The 20,156-nt window shown below is 43.0% G+C and overlaps 1 protein-coding gene across 1 annotated transcript in view; it reads left to right on the top strand.

The window, feature by feature from the left end:
• The window catches only part of LOC139376343 (calmodulin-regulated spectrin-associated protein 2-like), a 75,269-nt gene that overhangs the window by 28,746 nt on the left and 26,367 nt on the right, over positions 1–20,156 (top strand). The window contains exons 3-5 of the mRNA XM_071118770.1: positions 8,155–8,343; positions 9,436–9,525; positions 16,370–16,511. Of these exons, the coding sequence (XP_070974871.1) occupies positions 8,155–8,343; positions 9,436–9,525; positions 16,370–16,511 (421 nt within the window). The remainder of the gene's footprint in view (positions 1–8,154; positions 8,344–9,435; positions 9,526–16,369; positions 16,512–20,156) is intronic.

Here is a 20,156-nt window from a genome sequence, read left to right as displayed (position 1 = left end):
CAATGAATCGCGAAGAAGGGCTCCTACTGGTAGATGGGTACATATTAATTTTTGGGGATGGTGTATCAATTCACCCAGTCACCACAAAGATACAGGAGTCCTTCCTAACTCAGTTGCCGGAGAGGAAGGAAACCGAGCAGGGATTCACCGTGAGGCCAATGGTGACTTTAAAACAGTTACAGAATTGAATGGATGTGATAGGAGAAATCTGAGGATGGATCAACAACATTGCAGTTACTCCACAATAATAACCTAATTGACTGAGTGAAAAACCTGTACAGAATACAAATATTCCAAAACATGCATTCGAAAGTAAAGGCACTAAAGTAAAATTGCATGTGGGATGTGGGAAAGCAATTAACTTTTTGTCCTGAATACAAAGTGTTATGCTTGGGGAAAATCCAATACAACACATTACTGAGTATCACTCTCCATATTTTCAAGCGTAGTGGTGGCTGCATCATGTTTTGGGTATGCTTGTAATCGTTAATAAGGAATGGCAAGTTTTTCAGGATAAAAAAATCTACAGAATGGAGCTAAGCACATACAAAATCCTAAAGGAAAACCTAGTTCAGTCTGATTTCCACCAGACACTGGGAGATTAATTAAACTTTCATCAGGACAATAACCTAAAACACAAGGCCAAATCTATACTGAAGTTGCATACCAAGAAGACAGTGACTGAGTTACAGATTTGACTTAAATCAGCTTGAAAATCTATGGCAAGACTTGAAAATAGTTGTCTAACATGATCAACAACCAATTTGACAGAGCTTGAAGAATTTTGAATAACATAATGGGCAAATACAGTATTGTACAATCCAGGTGCGGAAAGCGCTAAGAGACTTACCCAGAAAGACTCACAGCTGTAATCGCTGCCAAAGGTGATACTAACATGAATTAACTCAGGGGTGTGAATACTTACAGTATTATGCAAATTAGATATTTCTGTATCTGTGAAAGCATGTTTTAACTTTGTCATTATGGGGGGTATTGTGTAGATGGGTAACATTTGTTTGGTTGAATCCATTTTGAATTCCGTCTGTAACACAACAAATGAATACTTTCCGAAGGCATTGTACATGTCTCAAAATGTCCCTTGGAATGTAAAATGCTAGAGTACTGTAAGTTACAATACATTACACTCTTTTCACATTAGGCAATACACGTTACTCATTTCCATCATTTATGTCCCATGTGTGATCAAAGGTGTGATCATTGAAGGCATCTTTAACAACGTAATCAAATGAAATAAATGAAACAAACAAAGTTTAGCAGGCGCTAGTTTGTATCAAGCCTGTCAAAATCACAGTAAATATCCTCATTGTTCATGTACCTGGGGGGAAACCTTTTGGCATGGTGAATCCAATCCTGACATACAGTCAGTCAAATGTTTGGGCACACCTACTCATTGCAGGGTTTTTCTTCATTTGTTAAAATTTTCTACATTGTAGAATACTAGTGAAGACTGCAAAACTATGAATAACACATATGTAATCATGTAGTAACCAAAAAAGTGTTCAACAAATCAAATTATATTTTATATCTGAGATTCTTCAAAGTAGCCATATTGATGACAGCTTCGATGACAGCTTTGCAGACTCTTTGCATTTTCTCAACCAGCTTCATGAGCTTAGTCACCTGGAATGTGTTTCAATGAACAGATGTGCCTTGTTAAAAGATAATTTGTGGACTTTCTTTCCTTCTTAATGCGTTTGAGCCAATCAGTTGTGTTGTGATGAGGTAGGGGTGGTATACAGAAGATAGCCCTATTTGGTGAAAGACCAAGTCCATATTATGGCAAGAACAGCTCAAATAAGCAAAGATAAGTGACAGTCGATCATTACATTAAGAAATTAAGGTCAGTCAATCCGGAAAATTTCAAAGACTTTGAAAGTTTCTTCAAGTGCAGTCGCAAAAACCATCAAGCTCTATGGTGAAACTGGCTCTCATGAGGACTGCCACAGGAAAGGAAGACCCAGAGTTACCTCTGCTGCAGAGTTCATCAGAGTTAACTGCACCTCAGATTGCAGCCCAAATAAATGCTTCACAGAGTTCAAGTAACATACACATCTCAACATCAACTCTTTAGAGGAGACTGCGTGAATCAGGCCTTCTTGGTTGAATTGCTGCAAAGAAACCACTACTAAAGAACACCAATAAGAAGACGAGACTTACTTGGGCCAAGAAATACGAGCAATGGATATTAGACCAGTGGAAATCTGTCCTTTGGTCTGATGTGTCCAAATTTGAGATATTTGGTTCCAACCGCAGTGTCTTTATGAGATGCAGAGTAGGTGAACGGAGGATCTCCGCATGTGTGGTTCCCACCGTGAAGCATGGAGGAGGAGGTGTGATGGTGTGGGGGTGCTTTGCTGGTGACACTGTCGGTGATTTATTTAGAATTCAAGGCACACTTAACCAGCATGGCTACCACAGCATTCTGCAGCGATACACCATCCCGTCAGGTTTGCACTTAGTGGGACTATCATTTGTTTTTCAACAGGACAATGACCCAACACACCTCCAGGCTGTGTAAGGGTTATTTGGACCGCAGAGTCCAAATAAGTGCTGAGCATATGTGGGAACTCCTTCAAGACTGTTGGAAAAGCATTCCAGGTGAAGCTGGTTGAGAGAATGTCAAGAGTGTGCAAAGCTGTCATCAAGGCAATGGGTGGATACTTTGAAGAATCTCAAATAAAAAATAATATTTTGATTTGTTGAACACTTTTGTGGTTACTACATGATTCCATATGTGCTATTTCTTAGTTTTGATGTCTTCACTATTATTCTACAATGTAGAAAATAGTCAAAATAAGGAAAAACTCTTGAATGAGTAGGTGTGTCCAAACTTTTGACTGGTACTGTATGTGTGGATTGAAATCATTACATGCCTCATCCATGGCCTGAAGGAGGGTGGTACAATCATGCAGATGGCCATCATACATCTTCCACCTGTATTGTAATCGTCAATTATATTTTCAAATTAAATCAACGTTTATTTGTCACATGAGCGGAATACAACAGGTGTAGACCTTACAGTGAAATGCTTCCTTACAGGCTCTAACCAATAGTGCAAACAATATGTTAGGTGAACAATAGGTAAGTAAAGAAATAAAACCACAGTAAAAAGACAGGCTATATACAATAGCGAGGTTATAAAAGTAGCGAGGCTATATACAGACCCAGGTTAGTCAGGCTGATTGAGGTAGTATGTACATGTAGATATGGTTAAAGTGACTATGCATATAAGATGAACAGAGAGTAGCAGTAGCGTAAAGGAGGGGTTGGCGGGTGGTGGGTGGGACACAATGCAGATAGCCAGGTTAGCCAATGTGCGAGAGCACTGGTTGGTCGGCCCAATTGAAGGTGGAATGTACATGAATGTATAGTTAAAGTGACTATGCATATATGATAAACAGAGAGTAGCAGCAGTGTAAAAAGAGGGGTTGGGGGTAAAAACTGTTGAGAAGCCTTTTTGTCCTAGACTTGGCACTCCGGTACCGCTTGCCATGCGGTAGTAGAGAGAACAGTATGACTGGGGTGGCTGGGGTCTTTGACCATTTTTAGGGCCTTCCTCTGACACCACCTGTTGTAGAGGCCCTGGATGGCAGGCAGCTTAGCCCCAGTGATGTACTGTAGTGCCAAATCTTTTTAGTTTCCTGAGGGGGAGTAGGCTTTGTCGTGCCCTCTTCACGACTGTCTTGGTGTGTTTGGACCATTCTAGTTTGTTGTTGATGTGGTCAACAAGGAACTTGAAGCTCTCAACCTGCTCCACTACAGCCCCGTCGATGAGAATGGGGGTGTGCTCGGTCCTCAATTTCCTGTAGTCCACAATCATCTCCATAGTCTTGGTTACGTTGAGGGATAGGTTGTTATTCTGGCACCACCCGGCCAGGTCTCTGACCTCTAGGCTGTCTCACTGTTGTCGGTGATCAGGCCTACCTACCACTGTTGTGTCGTCTGCAAACTTAATGAAGGTGTTGGAGTTGTGCCTGGCCATGCAGTCATGGGTGAACAGGGAGTACAGGAGGGGACTGAGCATGCACCCCTGTGGCGCTCCAGTGTTGAGGATCAGCGTGGCAGATGTGTTGCTACCTACCCTTACCACCTGGGGGCGACCCGTCAGAAAGTCCAGGATCCATTTGCAGAGGGAGGTGTTTGGTCCCAGGATCCTTAGCTTAGTGATGAGCTTTGAGGGCACTATGGTGGTGAACGCTGAGCTGTAGTCAATGAATAGCATTCTCACATAAGTGTTCCTTTTGTCCAGGTGGGAAAGGGCACTGTGGAGTGCAATAGAGACTGCATCATCTGTGGATCTGTTTGGGCGGTATGCAAATTGGAGTGGGTCTAGGGTTTCTGGGATAATGGTGTTGATGTGAGCCATTACCAACCTTTCAAAGCACTTCATGGCTACAGACGTGAGTGCTTCGGGTCTGTGGACATTTAGGCAGGTTACCTTAGTGTTCTTGGGCACAGGGACTATGGTGGTCTGCTTGAAACATGTTGGTATAACAGACTCAATCAGGGACATGTTGAAAATGACAGTGAAGACACCTGCCAGTTGGTCAGCACATGCCCAGAGCACACGTCCTGGTAATCCGTCTGGCCCAGCAGCCTTGTGAATGTTGACCTGTTTAAAGGTCTTACTCACGTCGGCTACGGAGAGCGTGATCACACAGTCGTCCAGGAACAGCTGATGCTCTCATGCATGCCTCAGTGTTGCTTGCCTCAAAGCGAGCAAATGAGTGATTTAGCTCATCTGGTAGGCTCATGTCACTGGGCAGCTCGCTGTTGTGCTTCCCTTTGTACAGTATTGTATTCTACTTATGTATTGTAGTTGTCCTGTAAGTGGCTCAGTCTGGTTAAGTAATAGTCAAATGTCTTTTTACAAAAGCGAAGAGCTTCATATCAAAAGTAACATGAGCATTGCATAGTGAAATTACTTTATATGAACATGTATTGCAATGTATTTCTAGATCAAACACTGATTAAATGTTGTGAAAAAGTGACTGCATGATTTTGTGTGTTGTAGTTATTCAATTGAAAATGTGCTTATAGTTTTGAAACGACCTTTGTCTCTCCCGAGCCCGTACGGGAGTTGTAGCAATGAGACAAGATAGTAACTACTAATAATTGGATACTACGAAAAAGTGGGTAAAAAAAAAAATAATAATAATAATTTAAAGAACAACTTAAAAACATTTACGATTAGTGGGTTTATGTAAATAAAGTCAGTGGGTTCAGAAGGGACTAGGACTAAAATCTCACAGCTGCACTTCTAGTCTGTAAGGCTATTGGTTTAAATCCAGACTGGATTTCTGGATGGTAAAGTAAAACTCTTGGACTGTCAGTCAGAACAGAAGAGCCAGAAGAGAACTGATATTTGAAAATAAAAGAAACCTTAACTTGACAACAAATGAGATATTGGCAAAACAAACTAACAGTTCAAACTAAGTAAATATAAATAAACATATCTATCGTACCTGCTTCGTCTCTCCAGCATCATCCCATGTGACAGAATGCAGAAGCCATCACACGAAGCATCGGGGAGTACTGGCGTTCCGGTTGGTGTGGTGGCATCGGCTCTGGGTCGCTACCGGTGGAACCGGGGGTGCCTAGCCAGCTCGTTGGGCTTCCACACCCTAGCTGGCTCGAGAGGTTAGGGAAACTGGTCAGAATTAAAGGAATGATGGATGGTGCTAAATACAGGGAAAATCTTGAGGGAAACCTGTTTCTGTCTTCCAAAGATTTGAGACTGGGATGGAGGTTCACCTTCCAGCAGGACAATGACCCTAAGCATACTACTAAAGCAACACTCGAGTGGTTTAAGGGGAAAGATTTAAATGTCTTGGAATGGCCTAGTCAAAGCCCAGATCTCAATCCAATTGAGAATCTGTGGTATGACTTAAAGATTGCTGTACACCAGCGGAACCCATCCAACTTGAAGGAGCTGAAGCAGTTTTGCCTTGAAGAATGGACAAAAATCGTAGTGGCTAGATGTGCCAAGCTTATAGAGACATACCCCAAGAGACTTGCAGCTGTAATAGCTGCAAAAGGAGGCTCTACAAAGTATTGACTTTGGGGGGGTGAATAGTTAAGCATGCTCAAGTTCTGTTTTTTTGTCTTATTTCTTGTTTGTTTCACAATAAAATATATTTTGCATCTTCAAAGTGGTAGGCATGTTGTTTAAATCAAATGATACAACCCCCCACCCCCACCCCCCCCCCCCCCCCAAAAAAAAATATTTTAATTCCAGGTTGTAAGGCAACAAAATAGGAAAAATGCCAAAGTGGGTGAATACTTGCACTTAGTGGGACTATCATACCACAAGGTGAAATACCACAAGGTGAAATCCCTGAGTGGTTTCCTTCCTCTCCGGCAACTGAGTTAGGAAGGACCCCTGTATCTTTGTAGTGACTGTGCAAGCGGCACCATGAATACTGGGTGTATTAATTAGCACTTTTTTACTCTTGAACTTATTTAGGCTTTCCATAACAAAGGGGTTGAATACTTATTGACTTAAGACATTTCAGCTTCCACTTTGACATTATAGGGTATTTTGTGTGGGCCAGTGAAGGAAAAAGCGAATCCGTTTGAAATTCCGTCTATAACACAACAAATGTGGACTAAGTGGAGGGATGTGAATACTTTCTGAAGGCTCTGCATTATAATGCATCAGATTAAGCAGTTCTTCATTCTTGAAAGGGTGAAGTTAGAAAATGCATGCGATCTTGGATCATTTTTTGAGATACTGAAACCTATAAAATAGTCATCAGAATATCTATTTAATTTATAGCTTTCACAAAATTCGAGCTGTATGTTAAATGTGTAATGTTCCATGAGGACTTGGTCTGTAGTCTGTAGTGACACTGTACAAACCTACTATATTTGCTGGCAGTGGAGTAGAGGAAATGGGATGGGCTTTAAAGAACAGGGAGAGAAAGCACTGAAAGGTTGGTCAGTTGGACTCTGTCTTTCTCTGTCTCTGTCAGTCTCTCTCTCTCTCTCTCTCTCTCTCACCCTCTCTCTCTCTCAGTCTGTCTCCCCCCTCTCTCACTCACTATCTCTCTCTCTCTCTCTTTCTCTCTCTCTCTCTCTCTCTCTCTCTCTCTCTCTCTCTCTCTCTCTCTCTCTCTCTCTCTCTCTGTCAGTCTGTCTCCCCCTCTCTCTCTCTCTCTCTCTCTCTCTCTGTCAGTCTCTCTCTCTCTCTCTCTCTCTGTCTCTGTGTCAGTCTGTCTCCCCCTCTCCCTCTCTATCTCTCTCTCTCTCTCTCTCTCACTCCCTCTCTCCCTCTCTCTCTCTCTCTCTCTCTCTCTGTGTCAGTCTGTCCCCCCCCCCTCTCTCTCTCTCCCTCTCTCTCTCTCTCTGTCAGTCTGTCTCCCCCCTCTCTCTCTCTCTCTCTCTCTCTGTGTCAGTCTGTCTCCCCCTCTCCCTCTCTCCCTCTCTCTCTCTCTCTTTGGAAACACAGGGCCACACTACATGTAAACAGTCTCTTATATAAGCGTCTCTATGGGGTCATGAATAGAGGGGTCTGTTGTGTTTTTGTGTTTCTCTGTTTTGTTGCTTGGTGCCGTTAGTTGTGCTTCAGTAGTTTAAAGCATAGTATTGTTGGAATAAGAGAGTGCCGTCTTTAATCAACTGATTGGAGAACAGCTCTTCTTACCACAGTAGTTACCACCATCTGAATCCGTGCTGAACGGCAGAGCTGACCTGTGTCACACCAGGAAGTAAACACACACATTAGAAGATGTTAGAGTGGACCAGACCTCTGAAGAGGCAGGGGAGGGAGAGCTGCTAGCTGTTCTGACCGCCCTGGAATGGGATTGGAAAGGCCAGCAGAATGTCATGCTTCGTACTGTTCTAGGACTAACACACACTAAGACACACATTTACACGGTTCCCCATTTAGAACTCAAGTGACATCCGTTAATGTTTTCATAAATACTGAACATGCCCGGGGTTTTTATGTGACCTGCATTTGACCTTAGATGGAAATCTATTACCTTTTTATTTTGGTGTGACTGGAAGAGGGATGTAATGTTTTCTGTGAAACATTGATGATGGTGTCCTCTCTGAGCATCCATTCTATCACCCGTCTCTGAGAAAACATGGACCAACATGGACCATTCTAACACCGTCTCCCTTCCCCAGAGTTCCCACCTGGCCCTAATAGACACTCTGATGATGGCGTACACGGTGGAGATGGTGAGTGTGGAGCGGGTGATGGCCTGCGTCCACCGCTTCATCTCCCCTCCCAATGACCTCTCCTCCCCCCCCGACGGATACATCAGGGACCTGCCCTACGACACAGAGGACGCAGTCACCATCTGGATCAACAAGGTGGGGTACACACACGCTCACACACACACACGCACGCACACACGCACGCACGCACACACACACACACACGCTCGCACACACACACACACGCACGCTCGCACACACGCACACACACACGCTCGCACACACACACACACACACACACACACACACACACACACACACACACACACACACACACACACACACACACACACACACACACACACACACACACACACGCTCGCACACACACACACACACACACACACACCATTAGTATTGATGCTAATGTTGCTAGCGTACCTCTCGTCGGCATCCTAGTAATGTCCTAGCATCCTACATCCTAAAGAGTACACACTCTGGCTCTGTGTTGTCGGCTACCATCTGAGCTTGTTGACAACATTCCTCCCTGCTGCGAGCCCAAGGCCAGACGGATACACACATGCAGACACGCATGTACACACACGTATGCTTCACACACAGATTCACACGCTTACAAATATAGTCACGGAAAAATGCACACTCATGCAGACATATGAGGATGGACGAACACAAATATTGACATGAATACACATGCCCACAGATGTGGGATCTTAATTTGACTAGTTTCCTCGCAGGAGTAAGATTTAATTATTCAAAAAATATATAGATATATTTTTTACCGGAAATGTGTTTTGATAGGCTACCGTAGGCGATAGTTTAGGTGTGAGATCTAGTGAGAGTGAGAACTATTTTATTTCCCTCGTGAAGTTTGGTTTATGTTTGTTGTACATGTACAACTTCACAACAAGGCTTAGAGCTAGAGCGCATCATTTATGAGGTTATGAGAGGTTGCAATGTTTTCATGTGCTGAATGATGGAAGTCATAGGACTGTTTTTTAAAACTGCATTATGGTCAATTTAATCTTGCCACCAAGAATGTTTAGTCTGTCACGAGAGACTGTAGTCGGTCTCTTTCTTTCTCACTTGCACACACAAAAACAAAACCTCTGCATTCATTCCCCCTTATTCCTTATTGGTAATGTGACCTTCAATAATATCCATTCTCTTTCTCCAATCTCTCTATCTCTCTCTCTCTCTCTCTCTCTCTCTCTCTCTCTCTCTCACTAGGTGAATGAGCACCTCAGGGAGATTCTGGTGGAGGAGCAGAGGTTGAGAGAGAGCTCCTGCCCTGAGAGCACAGCTACTGCATCACAGAGGGTGAGTACTGACAAGCACACTGACACACACGCTCTGACTTCTCTCCCTCGTTGCCCTCTGTTGACATGGTCTGATATAACAGTCTGGACAGGGTCTCCCAGGCCCAACAGCAAGGGTCCCTCTCCAACCTCTCCAACTCCACGAGTACGAACTGAACATACAGATGCAGACAATCGTTTTCTTTCCGTCTCTCTCTTGCTCTCTCTCTCTCGCTCTTGCCACTTTCACTCCTCTCTTTCTCGCTCTCGTTTTCTCTTTGACACAAACGAACACACACACACACACACATTTCCCCTGCTAACAGAAGAACAGATGAGCTCAGTGTCATGTCAGCTGTATAGAGATATTGGCAAGAGACTCTGCTGCACTACTGTTAGAGAGAGAGAGAGAGCAGCAGAGACCCACACAACACAGAGCAAGCGAGAGAGAGAAAGGGGAGAGAGAGAGCAAAATAGAGGGCAACAAATAGTGAGATAGGGGAAAAAAAGTGGAACAGAGCAAGACTGGGGGCAAGACAGAGAGAGCATCAGACAGACAGACAGACAGAGAGAGGGCAACAGAGATCGAGTGGGACAGACTGCACTCAAGGGACATTAGTTATGTAAGGCCTATGTGACATTCTGAGTCATCCCTCTGGTCTACTGCTGACAGTACAAATAGACACGAGAGTCCTCATCTCACCCACAGTGACCTGTGTCAAGTCACGACCCTGTCTGAGAGGTCAAAGATCAAACCTAAAATGCACTTTAGTGGCCAGATCAAACCTCCTCACTGTGATAACAAAGAATATAATCACAAAAAAGGTGGTAACCCAGCTAGCACGTTTCCTGACTAGAAAAACGATTAAAAAAATACATCTGACAACAGAAGTGAACATGTTCTGGGAAGGTTTATTTTTAGTTTGCAGGGAGGTTCTGAGAACGTTTTACTCTTGTTCCTTCACAGTTTTCCCGCAAGGTTTTATTAACGCTCTGTGAATGTTAATAACACTTTAGGTTATTTGGTGGTTTTTGAATAACTTCCTTAAAAAACTTTCACTGAAACTTTTGATAGCACTGTTAATAACACTGCTAGCTTATTTTAACACTGCTAGCTAACTCCAAGCACAGATAGGAAACATGCAAACACATTTAGTTTTGAACCTATTTCTGCTCTCTAGCCATAGAATTAGTCCATGCCATGTTTTTTTTTACACATACATAGTTGTTTTAGTCTATTCAAACAGACCTCATTTCAAAGGAAACACGCATTCATTAACATCAGGTAGGGCCAATTAGTGGGCGCAGCCAACACACCTGAACACACTTAACAAGAGAGTTAAGTGTGTTCAAGATGCTGAGAACGGAATGTATATGTTTTAAATAACATTCTTGGAGCATTCTTCGAATGTTACTAAAAGTAGCAAAAAAAAGTTTTCTTCATGTTTTGAGAACGAAATGTTTTAAATGTTTTAAATGTTTTAAATGTTTTAAATAACATTTTTTTAAACATTCTCTGAACTTAAAAACGTTCTTGTGGTTTTTATGGAAAATGTTCCTAATATTCTCGGAACAATTTGAGAACATGGCATTAAATAAAACCATGAGGAAACCTGTACGAAATGTTATGGTGAAGTACTGAAATGTACTTCACCATAACAAAATGTAATTTAAATGTAACTATGTTTGAACTTTTAGTAAACATTCTTTTAAAAGAATGAAATACCAAGAAAAGTATGTTTTTTTGTCAAGTTCATTAAATGTGTTGAGAATGTTCCAAAGCCAAACCCCGATCAGTTCATTAAGAGTTGCCTCTTTGTTCGTTCTCCTGCCCACCCCCAAAAAAAACTAATGTGAAAAAGTCGGTTTTCAGTCCGGGCCTGATATTCTAAGAGTTGATTTGGGTTGGGTCGGCCCAGGCTTATGGTTTGCCCAACATTGCAACCTACGTTTGAGATCAACGCCTGGCCGTGGCTGTGTGAGAAGCGAGCCTGTATCTCTGAATGAGAATGAGATCTCTCTCCCTCTCTCTGCTCTGATAGACATGAGTCTACAACTCTCATCTCTCCAGCGTTGGTCATTTATTTCCCTGATAAATTGAAATGAATGTTCTAAAGTTATAGAATAACTACTATCTGGTCAGAAAGAAATGAAGTAATTCAGAATAGCCTACTACACCACGAGAAGGCCTATAATTTAGCCACAGAGGATCAATAACATATATTTTTTCAAGCCTGGCTGTGGATTGTGTGCAGCCCAATTGTGTGCAGCCCACTGCAAATCTGTCAGTGAACAAACAGCATGCAGACAAAACAGGCCTTTCCCAATATTTTAGATACAATTGCGGGAAAACACAAGAAAGAAAGCAAATGGCTCCTGCTGAAAAGTGAAGACTAATCTGTCTGCTACCAAAATATTTGATCAACTTCCAAATATTGTTTTATAAAGTAAAACAAGAGAAAGATGGGCTTTTGGCACAAACGCATCGGCCATCACCGGCAAGTGATCTGCGCATCATCAGTGAAACTGGAAAGCATTTGTAGGACTATCATTTCCTCCTCATATTGCAGCCTACAAAGTGTCTCCACAAGACACAGTGGTTTTATTGATCTCAGATGTTCAGTTTGTCAGTGTCGTAGTAGCCTGTCATTTCCATCATTTTGGGCGGTATTAAAGATTCTGCCAAAGTCTCCAGTCATGTGAAATGCGTTTATAAAAGAAGACGTTTCCCCTGACCCTAGGCTATTAACAATGGTCCCCATGTGTGCAAGTTCTGGAAGCGCCTCTTACTGCTCTATGCAAATGCATGATATGCATGCAGTGCTTTATTATAAAGGGGGTTTTTCTTTTATGCGTTCCGGTCACCCCCTCTGGCACCTCCCGAATTTACAACTGAACCACAGCTCACACCAAGCTCAAAGAAACATATGGTCCTCAGAACTTTGTGTTACCTGGGAACTTCCCTGTCAAAAAATCATTTGACTTACCTGGCTAAATAAAGGGTAAACAAACAATACATTTCCTTTGACTGTTTCCTTTGGCAAATGTTGTAAGCATCTTGTGATCAGAGCTTAACTCCGTTAAGCTGGGGAACTATTGAGAAGCCGCACAATTACATCAGGAGCTAAATCACATCAGACGACCTTTTATCAAAAAGTTACTACTGTGCCTATGATATAATAAGAGAGAGATCTTATCACTCACACACACACACACACCGATACCTTCCTTCCCACACATACTACCCTTTTCAAAGTAAAAAATGAAGGGAGGCCTTGACGTGTTTGTTAGCCTCAGCCAGAGAAGAACTGTATGCTCCTAATAAACTGCTGGAGCACATGCTCTGTCAGAACCAACTCTCTCTATCACTGCCTTTATCAGGGTCAACACAGACAAGGCTGTCTGTTCACTGAACAGGCCACACTGTAAAGAGGGGCTACGTTCCAAATGACACCCTTTTTACCGACATAGAGTACTACTTTTGACCTGAGCCTTTATGAGCCCTGGTCAAAAGTAGTGCAATAGATAGGGAATAGGGTGCCGTTTGGGAAGCGGACGAGGGCGTCGATTTAGTGTCACAGCTTGAATACAGACAACAATCCCTTTCTCAGACGAAAGCCTCAGACCGTCTCGATTTAAGGGCCGTGTGTGTGACTGTGAAGAGTCTTTGAACTTGATCTGATGACAGAGAGTGTGTTGTGAAGTGATTGGGGGGGGGGGGGGGGACTCTTTAAGTTGTGACAAAGGAGACACTCACAGTAGCTGCTGGGTAATTTGATATTGAGTAGGATGCATAGGGAGTCTATCAGCTGCAGCTCCATACCTCCTGTTGGTCTGGATGGAGAAGAGTCACTGTGACCACTGTGGGAAGTTAATTGACACATGATCCAATGATTTAAATAAAATAAAAAAGTCAAAAATACATTAACATGTCCCACAGGATGATGTGTGTGGACACAGTAGACCTGAGCCTTCCTAGGCCTAATGACTTTCCCCTCTCTTCCTCTTGTTGGCATCGTGTCCATTGTTATCTCAAGGCTCCAGACAAATGGTATTGGAGACTGGTACCTGTAAGTCCATCTATCAGCCTCTCCCTCTCCCCCAGACCTCCCCTTCCCCTGGCCCCTTACCACTACCCTAACCCACATGCAGCCCTGTCTATCACCCCTACCCTCCAATGATGTTCCTTCACTCTTACCTCTCATGTTGTTTGTTAGAACAGCTGTATAACATCTGTATATAGATGCTCATACTGCACCTCAATGCTAGTGCAGTGCAACCATACGTAAACAACCCACTATATCACACAAAATGCTGAATCACACACCAGACAAAACGCAACTTAAGCTCTCCTCTCTGTGTTTGAAAAATGGGACCACTCTTTCTTCTAGTAAAGTAATGGATGCCCAGCCTGTTCCTTTTATTATAGGCTGGGAGCAGAGAGGGGAACCAGTTGTTGTACTGGTGCGGCACCAGTGTGTTTTATAGGCTCTGAGAGAAACAAATCTACAACTACAACGTATTCCCTCTATCAGAACAGCTTATTAAACTGTAAATCATCACCCTGCCCTTATCCTTACCAAAATCATTAAGGGGGAAAACACAAAGTGACCCTGGATCAGATCAGCGAACCTGATCTTACCTCCATCCAGTCAACACTGCAGGACACCATAGCACAGGAGATTTATATTGGTTGGATACTGTAACACAGGAGATTTATCTGGTCGTAACAGTTAATGTAGGAACATGAGACTTGTGTAAATCACTAGATGATATAGGGACATTCAGACTCAGTCACACCTTAGTGTAATTACGGTACACGAACTCCAAACCCAGTGGAAGTGTAGCCTTGGTGCCCGACTGTTTTTTGCATTCGACAACGATACAGGATCTTTACCGTAGAGGACAATGTCAGCCTCTTACTCTCCCCTATAAAGATGGCGTTGGTCGATCTGTCAAAGTCTCCACAGTCTGTTTTCTTTGCATGCAGCGACACCCCCACTACCTGTTTAGTTGAGGCTGAACCCTCCAATGCTTGAATAACCCCAGACTAAACTACTATATACATATAGTAGTATATACAGTGCCTTGCGAAAGTATTCGGCCCCCTTGAACTTTGCGACCTTTTGCCACATTTCAGGCTTCAAACATAAAGATATAAAACTGTATTTTTTTGTGAAGAATCAACAACAAGTGGGACACAATCATGAAGTGGAACAACATTTATTGGATATTTCAAACTTTTTTAACAAATCAAAAACTGAAAAATTGGGCGTGCAAAATTATTCAGCCCCTTTACTTTCAGTGCAGCAAACTCTCTCCAGAAGTTCAGTGAGGATCTCTGAATGATCCAATGTTGACCTAAATGACTAATGATGATAAATACAATCCACCTGTGTGTAATCAAGTCTCCGTATAAATGCACCTGCACTGTGATAATCTCAGAGGTCCGTTAAAAGCGCAGAGAGCATCATGAAGAACAAGGAACACACCAGGCAGGTCCGAGATACTGTTGTGAAGAAGTTTAAAGCTGGATTTGGATACAAAAAGATTTCCCAAGCTTTAAACATCCCAAGGAGCACTGTGCAAGCGATAATATTGAAATGGAAGGAGTATCAGACCACTGCAAATCTACCAAGACCTGGCCGTCCCTCTAAACTTTCAGCTCATACAAGGAGAAGACTGATCAGAGATGCAGCCAAGAGGCCCATGATCACTCTGGATGAACTGCAGAGATCTACAGCTGAGGTGGGAGACTCTGTCCATAGGACAACAATCAGTCGTATATTGCACAAATCTGGCCTTTATGGAAGAGTGGCAAGAAGAAAGCCATTTCTTAAATATATCCATAAAAAGTGTAGTTTAAAATTTGCCACAAACCACCTGGGAGACACACCAAACATGTGGAAGAAGGTGCTCTGGTCAGATGAAACCAAAATTGAACTTTTTGGCAACAATGCAAAACGTTATGTTTGGCGTAAAAGCAACACAGCTGAACACACCATCCCCACTGTCAAACATGGTGGTGGCAGCATCATGGTTTGGGCCTGCTTTTCTTCAGCAGGGACAGGGAAGATGGTTAAAATTGATGGGAAGATGGATGGAGCCAAATACAGGACCATTCTGGAAGAAAACCTGATGGAGTCTGCAAAAGACCTGAGACTGGGACGGAGATTTGTCTTCCAACAAGACAATGATCCAAAACATAAAGCAAAATCTACAATGGAATGGTTCAAAAATAAACATATCCAGGTGTTAGAATGGCCAAGTCAAAGTCCAGACCTGAATCCAATCGAGAATCTGTGGAAAGAACTGAAAACTGCTGTTCACAAATGCTCTCCATCCAACCTCACTGAGCTCGAGCTGTTTTGCAAGGAGGAATGGGAAAAAATGTCAGTCTCTCGATGTGCAAAACTGATAGAGACATACCTCAAGCGACTTACAGCTGTAATCGCAGCAAAAGGTGGCGCTACAAAGTATTAACTTAAGGGGGCTGAATAATTTTGCACGCCCAATTTTTCAGTTTTTGATTTGTTAAAAAAGTTTGAAATATCCAATGAATGTCGTTCCACTTCATGATTGTGTCCCACTTGTTGTTGATTCTTCACAAAAAAATACAGTTTTATATCTTTATGTTTGAAGCCTGAAATGTGGCAAAAGGTCGCAAAGTTCAAGGGGGCCGAATACTTTCGCAAGGCACTGTATATATATATATATATACTACTATATGTATATATATACACATATATATATATATATATATATATATATACACATCCCCATACATCCCTCTCCTTTCTCTGATTCCATAGATTAACTGTATATCACTGACCTGTAATCCCTCTCTGTTGTTGCCATGGCTGCAGGCGCGCTATAGGAGGGAGCATGCGAAGCAGAGGTCAGCTCCCTCCCTCCCCCTGGTGGACAATCTGCTAAAGGACAACACAGACGGCTGTGCCCTGGCCGCGCTCGTCCACTTCTACTGCCCAACGTCTGTCAGACTGGAAGGTACCACTTCATACCTGTAGCCTTCTCTGGTTGGCCTACTTTATACTAATAGTTTGCAGTAACAACATCTGTTATAGCTCACACTCACTCAGAATGGTAAGTACATTAGGCTGCCGTTACACAAGGGATTGACCAGAATCTGATGAGCATAGGGGCATTCATTCACAGCAAACGATATATTTTCTAGAAACATGATAGCTACATTATGCATAAGTATTACAGAGGGACTCTTTGGGCACAGAATCATCGCCGGGCTCAACAAATGATTGTAAATGGAAACAATGACCAGTAGTATCAACAGCTATATTGTTTTAACCATTAGACATGCAGTATCAGTCCAAAGTTTGGACACACCTACTTATTGCAGGGTTTTCCTTTATTTTTACTATTTTCTACCTGGTATAATAATAGTGAAGACATCAAAACTATGAAATTATACATATGGAATCATGAAGTAACCAAAAAAGTGTTGATGACAGATTTACACACTCTTGGCATTCTCTCAACCAGCTTTGTGAGGTAGTCACCGGGAATGCATTTCAATTAACAGGTGTCCCTTGTTAAAAGTTCATTTGTGAAATTTCTTTGAGCCAATCAGTTGTGTTGTGACAAGGTAGGGTTGGTATACAGAAGATAGCCCTATTTGGTAAAATACCAAGTCCATATTATGGCAAGAACAGCTCAAATAAGCAAAGAGAAACGACAGTCTATCATTACTTTAAGACATGAAGGTCAGTCATTGCGAAAAATTTCAAGAACTTTGAATGTTTCTTCAAGTGCAGTCGCAAAAACCATCAAGAGCTATGATGAAACTGGCTCATGAGGACTGCCACAGGAAAGGAATACCCAGAGTTACCTCTGCTGCAGAGGATAAGTTCATTAGAGTTACCAAATTGCAGCCAAAATAAATTCTTCACAGAGTTCAATTAACAGGCTGTATCACATCCGGCCGGGATTGGGAGTCCCATAGGGCACACAATCGGCCCAGCATCGTCCGGGTTTGGCCGGGGTAGGCTGTCATTGTAAATAAGAATTTGTTCTTAACTGACTTGCCTAGTTAAATAAAGGTAAACCCCCCCCCCCCCAAAAAAACAAAACCAGACATCTCAACATCAACTGTTCAGAGGAGACTGCGTGAATCAGGCGTTACACCAGGAATGCACAATCCCTCCATCAGTGCTCAGACTGTCCGCAATAGGCTGAGAGAGGCTGGACAGAGGGCTTGTAGGCCTGTTGTAAGGCAGGTCCTCGCCAGACATCAACGGCAACAACATTGCCTATGGGCACAAACCCACCGTCGCTGGACCAGATAGGACTGGCAAAAAGTGCTCTTCACTGACGAGTCACAGTTTTGTCTCACCAGGGGTGATGGTCGGATTCGCGTTTATCGTCAAAGGAATGAGCGTTACACCGAGGCCTGTACTCTGGAGCGGGATCGATTTGGAGGTGGAGGGTCCGTCATGATCTGGGGCGGTGTTTCACAGCATCATAGGACTGAGCTTGTTGTCATTGCAGGCAGTCTCAACGCTGTGCGTTACAGGGAAGACATCCACCTCCCTCATGTGGTACCCTTCCTGCAGGCTCATCCTGACATGACCCTCCAGCATGACAATGCCACCAGCCATACTGCTCACACTGTGCGTGATTTCCTGCAAGACAGGAATGTCAGTGTTCTGCCATGGCCAGCGAAGAGCCCGTATCTCAATCCCATTGAGCACGCCTGGGACCTGTTGGATCGGAGGGTGAGGGCTAGGGTCATTCCCCCCAGAAATGTCCGGGAACTTGCAGGTGCCACAGCAAGATCTGGCAAATCTGGTGCAGTCCACGAGGAGGAGATGCACTGCAGTACTTAATGCAGCTTGTGGCCACACCAGATACTGACTGTTACTTTTGATTTTGACCCCCCCTTTGTTCAGGGACACACTATTATACTTCTGTTAGTCACATATCTGTGGAACTTGTTCAGTTTATGTCTCAGTTGTTGAATCTTGTTATGTTCATACAAATATGTACACATGTTAAGTTTGCTGAAAATAAACGCAGTTGACAGTGAGAGGACGTTTCTTTTTTTGCTGAGCTTATAAATATATGGACGACCAATGTTAGAGCGGCATAGACTAAGGTACAGTAAAATGGTATAGAATACAGTATATACATATGAGATAATAATGGATGATAGTGGGGTGAACAGGCAGTGGCTCGGGTGGTTGTTGTCCTTGATGATCTATTTGGCCTTCCTGTGACATCGGGTGCTGTAGGTGTCCTGGAGAGCAGATAGTTTGCCCCCGGTGATGTGTTGTGCAGACTGCACCACCCTCTGGTGAGCCCTGCGGTTGTGGGCGGTGCAGTTGCCGTACCATTTGCCGTGCCAGGCTGTTTGTGTGGGTTTTAGGTGACAAGCCACATTTATTCAGCCTCCATTTCAGTTTGTCAGTGATGTGTACGCCTAGGAACTTAAAACTTTCCACCTTCTCCACCGCTGTCCCGTCGATGTGGATAGGGGGTGCTCCCTCTACTGTTTCCTGAAGTCCACGATAATCTCCTTTGTTTTGTTGACGTTGAGTGTGAGGTTATTTTCCTGGGACCACACTCCCAGAGCCCTCACCTCCTCCCTCTAGGCTGTCTCATCGTTGTTGGTAATCAAGCCTACTACTGTGTCGTCTGCAAAGGGTGGCTACTTTGAAGAATCTAAATCTAAATGAATGTAAATGTGTTCATTTGTTTAACACTTTTTTGGTTACTACATGATTCCATATGTGTTATTTCATAGATTTGATGTCTTCGCTGTTCAAACTTTTGACTGGTTCTGTACATACAACTGAACAGTGATTTTTCCGACAGTTTGACCTCCCGATCCGTTCTGAGACAATGACCCCTGACCTTGATATGACTCCAACTGACAGGAATACCCCTTATCACATGACTGCAGTCTAACAGACTAGCTTAGACTAGCTATAACACAGAATAGTTAACACACACACACATACAGAGAGAGAATAGCTTATCCACTATCCTGCCCAGTAGATATGATGTGAAAAAATGCTGTTGGAAAGAAGATTAGCCCCTAGTGATGAAGTCAATGTTTACAATTTCATCAATACTGTCAAAAGGGTCCATAAGGTTCAGGTTTATTCCATGACACATGTTATTCAATGGTAATGGTGTCAATAGAAGACGCCAAGGGTAGTGGGTTTTGAATCCTGCTGGGGCAACCCATACGTACAAAAATATGTGTCAGTCTCTTTGGATAAAAGTGTCTGCTAAATACTATTATTAAAAGATTAAACCTGAGGGATTTCCATAACATGAGAGGGAGAAGGAGTCTGTTGAGACAGTACCCAGTGATCCAGCCTCCACCCACTGTTCTAAAAAATGCCCCAGGGCCAGGCGAAGATGTGATTGGTCAGTAATGTGACAGCAGCACAGTCCTTTAGACAGAGGACAACCGTTGACTGTTATTATTATTATTATTATTTTATTTTTTTAAAGATAAATATTGCCACTCCCCTTCTGTGAGTGCCCAGTCATATATAGATGTCTCTGTGTGCTAGAATGAGATACTGTAAAGAAGGATTGGATAGTGAGGGAATATTCTGGAACACAGCAATTTTTAACAGTACATGTGACCCAGCTGTGACAATCGTT

The sequence above is a fragment of the Oncorhynchus clarkii genome, chromosome 20 (genome assembly GCF_045791955.1).
Source record: "Oncorhynchus clarkii lewisi isolate Uvic-CL-2024 chromosome 20, UVic_Ocla_1.0, whole genome shotgun sequence".
Classification (NCBI taxonomy): Eukaryota; Metazoa; Chordata; class Actinopteri; order Salmoniformes; family Salmonidae; genus Oncorhynchus; species Oncorhynchus clarkii.
Note: the sequence above shows the minus strand (reverse complement) of the source record. Positions and strands in the feature narration are given on the sequence as shown.